The sequence below is a fragment of the Habropoda laboriosa genome, unplaced genomic scaffold (genome assembly GCF_001263275.1).
Source record: "Habropoda laboriosa isolate 0110345459 unplaced genomic scaffold, ASM126327v1 scaffold2, whole genome shotgun sequence".
Classification (NCBI taxonomy): Eukaryota; Metazoa; Arthropoda; class Insecta; order Hymenoptera; family Apidae; genus Habropoda; species Habropoda laboriosa.
In genome coordinates this window covers 1,816,891-1,825,118 of record NW_017100190.1, presented here as the reverse complement: position 1 = coordinate 1,825,118, position 8,228 = coordinate 1,816,891, and the positions used below count along the sequence as shown (strand labels likewise).

Here is an 8,228-nt window from a genome sequence, read left to right as displayed (position 1 = left end):
TTCCCTCTCTCTCCTCTCTCCTCTTGCGACTTGAACGTTTTAATTATGAATGAAGTATAGGTGATCGATAGGAGGGTAAGGTTTCCAACGATAAAATATCGTAGTCCTTTCGATTATTAATCGTGCATAGATCTTTATAAATAGACATTGTACGTTCAGCGTGAATCTGTAAAGAACAACGAACCTTGATCGTTTTGTTTTGCAGACGAAGACCGTTGAGCGTGTTTATCGCCTTCTCAGCATCCTCAGGCCGGTGATAATTCACGAAACCATATCCCAAACTCTGACCTGTAACACAGAAAACCCAAAGAAATTTAATAATTACACACCTCTTCATAGTCATTTTTTTCTTATCACGAGATACGAATCACTTTTTCGCGTCTGAACGCTTCGCGAACTTAGTTTAGGGCAAGATCTAACAGTCACACACAGCGTCTCCGCGAGAAATTTTGAAGGAAAACCAAAGGAAAGGTTCTCTTCGAAAAATTGCTTAATTACAGAATGACGAAACGTAGGAACGACGAGGATGCCGCAAAGTGTACTGAAATATCATCTCGAGACGTAATGTTTGTTTTGGATAAGTTCTGAGAGAATTTCTCCGATGTAGAAGGAGGTTTGTTTAAGCAAACACATCGCACGTCCGCGAGAAAACTGTCGCGAGTCGAAAAATTTTTGAGGTTAGGTTTGAACAATTACTCAATTACAGCTAAAATTTATACACTTCTCAGATCTCTTCGGATGGTAAATCTACGTATTACAAGATATCTCAAGGAACGAAATGGAAATGAAACATTTCCCACTCGCGACACTTTTCTCACAGGAGTGCGATATTTCCAAACTTCTTCGTTTGCATTAAAAGATTAACCGTATCTTAATATTCTCCGACAGTTACTATCTCTCCTGAACTTTGTACGTGACACTGTTGCAAGTCGTGAACGAATAAACGAATAAATATACCTATCGCGCTGGCAAGAGTACGAAAGTGAATCGAGGAAGCGAAGGAAAATGTTCGCTGCGAGGCGAGATGTTAGAAAGAGGACTGCTAACACTCCGGGGAGGGGAAAGAGCTGGTAAACGTGGCTGAATGTTTCCGTTCATTGAGAGCTGGCGGAGACGACGACGACGTCGACGTCGGCGCGGCAGAGTGTGTTTGACGAAAACAGGAAACGCACTTGCCGCGGTGCAGTTACGGCCCTGAGGAGGAGAGATCTCGCGCGCGAGGTCGAATATAAAGCGACGGAGGAGGCCCAAACGAAACGACGCCCCCGCTACTCCCTACGCTCGAAATAGCGTCGCGACGTCCACGCACGTGCTCTCCACTAACGCACGGAATTCGGCGGCGCGAGTACGCCAGGCGAGAATTACGCGGCCTCAAGGGAAGCGTGCACCGTCTTCGTGCGGGAGAAAAAGTACGGGAAACCGTGACGACAGACGCGTAACCTTGCGCAATCAGTTGCACGCCGAGGAATATTTTGCACGCGTTGGAGAACCGGAAGTCGAGGAATCTCGTCGATTCTTTCGCGTGGAGACAGACAGGTGAAAGTTTGACGAATATCCTCCATTGAGTGTTCGAATTTAACAGGTTCGTTCGCGGGTTTTTATTCTCCTTCGTTAACCCTTTAACCTATGATTTTTTTTCTGACTATTCATCTAAGCGTCAGCCATTTACTATTTCAGCACTGTATCAAGTAACGAATTACATTCGGTGATCCTCAGTTTTACAAATTAAAAGGAAAGTTAGACTTACATTTCATTTTGCTCACATCCTGACCAAAATTTCCGCCACGAGTCTGACACGTTGTTGCAGGTTAAAGGGTTAATTTAGCAACCCTTTGTGTTCTAATGGCGACGCTAAAGCGCCACGTGTAATTATCATGGAGAAGTTTAAAATAAAAAATTCAAGTTTCTTTTTTTGTTCTGTACTATTGAAATAAAGGAAATTAACGAAAGAAATAGAAGTTTGGAAAGGTGTAACTCTCTATAGGGAATCTTAAGTGTTCTAGATTAACAGGCTGATTCTTGGGTTTCTATTTTTCTTCGTTAATTTAACAACCCTTTGTGTTCTAATGGCGCTTTGTACTCTAAATATCAAGTTTCAAGTTACAAAAAGTAAATTACAATAAAATACTGAAATAAAGAGAACTGACCAAAGAAATAGAAATAAATTAGACTCTCCATAGTGAGTCTAGAGCGTTCACGAAACGTCAGTCTTCCATCTCCTTCGAAAGAAATTTGTATTATTGAAAAAAAAAAAAAAGAATCTTCGGGTTTCGTAAAGTTTCCTTAGAAAAGTATGCCAGAGTTACCGATTAATCGTATCAAAAAAATGTATCGAACACAAAGGATCGACATCTTTAATTACACCCAAAATGCATTGGATTTCTCTAGTACTAATTAAAAAAAAAAAAACGAATACCGTAAGAATAAGAACCGACAAGTGTCTGTTAACCAATTCCCGGCAATACTTTCCATAATACACCGACATGAACGTATCTCGAAGAGGTTCCACGTCCGATTCCCCAGGGCTTTTCAGATAGAACCGATACAAAATAAACAGCCGCAGACGAATCGATGCCGGCCAGTCGGCCAAGACTAAACACCGTTCTTCCCCGGTAACGTCTCGAAATCGATAAACAAATGAACGGTGTGGAAAGACGTAACTTATTCTCTCCTTGAAAGACCCGTCTCTCTGTCCTGCTGGTAATAGCATGTTTCACGTGAAAAATCATCGTAACAATGTGATACTACCCTGGCATTTTCATATAACACAAACATCTTTCCAAAGCCATTCGTCAAATTCACTCTTAAACCGATACCCCACCTACCTAATTGAAACGAAGGGAAAACACATTACGGTGAACTTACCGGTGAGTTTATCGCGAATCAACTTGCAGCTCTCCACCTCGCCTATACTTGAAAATAGCGAACGAATCTCCTCCTGTGTCATATTCTGTGGCAGGTAATTCACGATCAGATTCGTCTTGGACTCTTCCTGGGAAGCTTGTCCAAGGGTCGAACCGCCGTTCTGTTGCACGATTGTGTCCATTCCGTTCGCCATCATTGCACTCTTTTACCGGATCCTCTCTAACTACGTACGAAATCTGAAACGAGAAATTACACGCTTATCCACAAAAGTAACGAACCAAACGTCGTTCGTTCCGTTTAGAAAATCATCTCGTAATATCACGGTCTTGTATTGGTTCTCTTGGTTTATCGATCCAAGTTCGTCCGTTTAATACCTTTTCCTAAACGTATCTCTCTCTCTCTCTCTCTCTCTCTCTCTCTCTCTCTCTCTCAATCACGTGGTGCATCACTCTAGTCGATCACACACTTGTACAGTTTTCGTCGTCGAAAGGATAAATAGGAGAAAAAATTGAAACTCGAGTTTTGTTCAGGCGGCGAAAAACTGATGAAAACACACTCGACCTGATTATCGAAGCCACCTTTCGGAGATTCCTCGTGTGAAATATTCCAACGAGAATCGTTCTCATTTTTAAATTCGACTTCCGTTCGAACTGTCCAATTACTCATTTTCTTCTCTCTTTTCTCTGTGCAGGTAGAGAATTGACATTGCTCGTACAGGGAAACAGTCGATTCGTTCGACGAATTCGCGAAACACGTCGGCTTTGTCGCGGTAATTCGTCGGGGCGAAGGAAGAAACACGGGAAGAAACATAGTCATCGCACAGTATAAACACGCGTCGAGCAAGAAATCGCGCGTCGACAGAATTTTCAAGGACGTAAAAACACGTGTGTTAATCAACACGGTGAGAGTAAGTACACGATGCACAAGTCACAGCCGAGACTAACAACACCGGAGAAGTTTCCACTAGGAGAGGATCGGTTTTTGCCTTCTGCCGTGTGTTTCTAGAACTCGCGTGGCAACAAGCACGTTGTTTTTCAGCAAACCCCCGAAAAAAAGGTAGAAAAAAAAAAAGAAAAAGAACCTTCACTCAACCTTCTAATCATCGTTTCTTCGAGCCAACGAAATAACAAAATTGTTCCATTTTTTCCCCCATTTCTTTCTGTGCTCTTTTCAGCGATGACAAGAGAAAAAAAAAGGGTATTTCACCGATAAACGATCGATGTATCAACGGGGAAGACTTGCGTGAAATTCTACAGGCAGCTGGAGAGAAGATGAGCCGAGAGACGCGGGCCACGCGTGGCCTACGGTCACGGGCAACTTACGAAAATTCATGGTTCACGCAACTGGATGCTGACGTAATCTGACAATGACTTTCAAAACACAGCGTGAAAAGAACAGGCGGTGGTGGCGGTTGGCAGGGCCGACGGGTAAGGTCCAATGGAAACGCGGATAATTTAAAGGGGCGACGACCCCCCTCGTTCTGGTTTAAAGGGCTCGCCACCCTCGTGACTACCCCCTCCACCGCGGCTCGAACCAACCAAACCAGCGTGCTCGATACATCTATAGGGTGTAACAATCGTACTTCGCTCTTCTTTAGAATTGTGCGATTTTTTTTCTCAATTGTCTCGAAAATAAACTCTCCTATAACGCGGAGCAAAAATTTCGACGGCCCTCCTATAAACGCGGTACGAATTAGTCGGGTGATAGGAGGATCGACTGTAATACATACTGTGTCGTGATAAAAAAATATTCGGATAAACTGCTAATATGAAAGAGTATACGGTGTTTGTTTACAGGAGATTATAGGTGATTCGAGTTTCAATATCGAGTATATAGATTTCATACAGAGAAAAATAATTATCTCTAATGAGACTGTTGATATAGTCCGCGCCGCGATATACGTAGCTTTGCTCGTAAACTGAACCCTCCAAGTGTGCGGCATCGATTGATGTCACGGCACTTGCATCTCGGTTTCGGGTTCCGCGCGATAAAAAAGAGGTTGAGTGACAGTGTTTCGTTTACTCTTTCAAATATTTTCGTATTTACTAGCAATTACTATTTCGGTGTATTCTATAAATAAATTGACAGTGAACTAAAAATTACCCTTGCTTCAACCAATTTCGTTCTTCCGATAATAGAAGCATGTTTACTCCCGATGACTACAGTGGTTCTAACAATACTCGAACACTTGATTAAAAAAAAGCCTCGAATTCGAGGTGCACAAAGAAATAACTGCAGAGGAACATCTGGTAGTAACGAATTAAAAAAGAAATTCGTCAATCAGACAAGTTGAAGGTATACATCGAGAAGGGCCGGGTGATTACTTCGGAGACACCCAGTACGTGGTCGCGCGCGCCACAGAACGAGCAAGAGAGAGAAAGGGGAATTATAGGCGATGGTCGTGGGGTGTGTTAAAGGCGAATACACACAGCTGCCACGACACATATACAATATCAGCCGGCACGAGTTACTACCGGTGGTGTACATTTTTTTTTCCGCCTCCTCTAGTCCTCCGTCAGTCGTTCACCGTAGTCATCAGCTGTCCTTACGTCCACCCCACGCAGGGTGGAGGCCACTCAGTGTGCCTCGTGACTGCGGTCACCCCAATCGTACTGACCGCGCGTTCTCTCTCTCTTTCTCTCTCTGGAGATAATAGATAGCCTTTTATTATATGCATCGAACGTGCCACGCGTGTCCTACGTCGGCTATGGGAAAAGAAACTGGGACGTTGGAACGGCTACTAATTCGACTGTGAACGAAACAAGCGTGGCTTTTCCTGCAGGGGGTAACGTGTGCGACGTTTCACAGAGGCCTTGTTACAAAGCCCTAATAAGAATTTATTATCATTAACGAAGAATTTCATTTGAAATTCATTAGGGAGAAATTTCAGCCTCTCCGAACGGTGTGGAGTGTTTAGTAGGATATTTGAAATGAAATTTCCTGTGCTCCGAGGGTTCGATGAAATTCAATTGAAATTTTGCGAAGGATCGAGAAGAACCATTTTATCAAATTTCAGATTCATTCAACTTCGAATATGTAATATACGTATGTATGGGAAAAATGGTTGAAACTTTTTCTTTAAAAATAGTACGGGAGAAAACCGGTACGGTAGATGGAGCGAAGCGTGGAAGAAAGTGTCGACGAAAGTATCTCAACACTGCTGGGCTGCCGGTGTTTACGAACGAGGCGAGGAAAAGAGCGCGTTCAGCAGTCGGAGAAAATGTCGGAACAGCAGTTATCGTAGCCCCGCATCTTCCGTGGTTATCGATCCACGCGTTCTCTCTCTCTCTCTCTCTCTCTCTCTTTTGCCAGTGCTTCTCGGCATCGCGATATTTTAGGACGGCACAATGGAAGCCAAGAGACCCCATTGTCGAGGTAGCGAGGAACGCATCGGAAAAGTATCGTTCGCCGGTGACTTCGAAACGCGACTCCAGTGCCGGCATTATTATCCAAACGACAATGGACGTTATGCATGGCTGCGTGTACGCGTACGCGCGCAACTGGGGTTCCCCGGCACAATGCGGAAAGCCACCCCCTTTTCGCCGGCCCGGGCCACGCAAAAGTCGATCTCTCCTAGGAAAACGCGAACACGTTCACGTTGCGATAATATTAATGCCTCGGTTGCACGAGATGAAAAAATACAGCGTGTATTGAGGATAGTTGAAGAACCTAACCTTTTCTCTTAAAGTGAGTAATTTCGAGAAATTAAGGTTCGACGGATAAGAGGAATTTAACGTAGAAATAACAGGTTGTATTTTAGTAATAACAGTTGTGGATAATCTACGTAATGTTATCGATTAATTGCGTCAACAATGGGTTAAGAAAATTTCTAGACGTTAAAGATGTTCGAGATTGATAAAGTCCAGTGTTGTAGGTATCTTTAGAGATGTTTAACAATATCGAAGAAGGGTATAGGTGAATACTATTGACATTTCGTAGAACCGTAAGTAATCTAGTTTAAGTACAAAGAAATTCTATAATGCAATCTATCCCCCTGTATGGCAATTGATCGTAAAATTTCCTCAAAGACGATATAAATTTGCGAGAGAACGTAGCAGGTGGGTCTCTAGCCGGGGGTTAAAGTTCGATTTTCACGTACGCTTCGCAGATACGATCTTCGGCCGGTGGCCAGGTGGCCATGGCGACGGATCGTGAAAATCGCGTGGCCGGGACCGATCAATACGAGCCACGACTCCTCGGGTCCCTGCCTCGCTCGTTCTCCCTCTCTCCCATCACTTCGTCTCTCTCTCTTTCGCCCTCGCTCACTTTCTCGCTCGGACGCTGTCTCCCTCTTTCTCTCCTTTCTCTGGTGTACGCGCGCACGACAAGAGGAGTATGTATGCGAGAGTAAGAGAGAGAGAGACTAACCCCTCTCTCTGCGCGATTCCAAGGGAAACCCCTCCCGCGCTCGCGTACGCCCCTTTCCGCGCGAGAAAACACACGCACGCACGTAGCGCGAGCACGCAAAAACGCAGTAGCTGCTCGTCCTGCTATCGAGGAACGAGCAGCGGGGAATAGATGAGGCAAGTGGCGGTGGCTGAGGGTGGGGATGCCGCGGGAGGCAGAGAGGAGGGGGCGGGGTGGCGTGGAGAAAGAACGACAACGACGACGACGAAAGCACGCAGAAAGCAAAGGGTGAGAATGAGAATGTGCCACGAAACTCGCAAGGCACGTGCTCTGAAACCCCTTGAGAATCAAACCGTTGCACAGCATCCGTGGATCTCTCCGAGGAGTAAGAGATGCTTTCGTGATTGAAGTTATGGGTCGGTAGAGGACAGATGGAGGGGGGAAGGGTGGTGGTGGTGGAATGAAATAAAAAGATGGATGATCTACCGAGCTTACCTTTCCTCACCTTCCTTTCACAGGATCCACCTTTCTACCTCTCTTTTACTACGATCGATGCACCGCGAAAGCACACGACACACATCCACACAGAGACACAGAGAACACTTTACTTCTGGCACGCGACACTCTCTACTTGTGCTTCTCGTTTTTATCTCTCGCTCTTTTTCTCTCTCTCTTTTCTCTCCACCGTTTCGTGTTTCCTTCTCTTCCGAATAATCTGTTTTGCGGTCGCACGCGAAACCGAGCACCGTGCAAAATCTCTGGCTTGTGCCTCTACGCGACTACTCTCGTGCTGGTCGATGTATCGCGCCGGTCCCCTGGTCTTCTCTCTACTCTCTCTCTTTACGTGTGCACCTACTATCACGCTCTCGCACCGCCGCCCGGAACAGAAGGGGAAATCAATGAAAGAAAAGTACGACGCGAGCGCTCGTAAATCGGCATTTATGCTCGCCTCCTGGTCGACGGTCCCTCGGTTTCACTTTGACGAACACATTGGTGTATTGTGTATATGCGTGTTT

The 8,228-nt window shown here is 45.0% G+C and overlaps 1 protein-coding gene across 1 annotated transcript in view; it reads right to left on the bottom strand.

Moving 5' to 3' along the window:
• The window catches only part of LOC108579940 (ELAV-like protein 3), a 23,674-nt gene extending 15,908 nt beyond the window's left edge, over positions 1–7,766 (bottom strand). The window contains exons 1-4 of the mRNA XM_017943575.1: positions 7,708–7,766; positions 2,855–3,101; positions 449–489; positions 185–290 (exon numbers count right to left, since the gene is read on the bottom strand). Of these exons, the coding sequence (XP_017799064.1) occupies positions 185–290; positions 449–489; positions 2,855–3,061 (354 nt within the window). The 5' untranslated portion in view covers positions 3,062–3,101; positions 7,708–7,766. The remainder of the gene's footprint in view (positions 1–184; positions 291–448; positions 490–2,854; positions 3,102–7,707) is intronic.
• Positions 7,767–8,228: the final 462 nt, after the last annotated feature.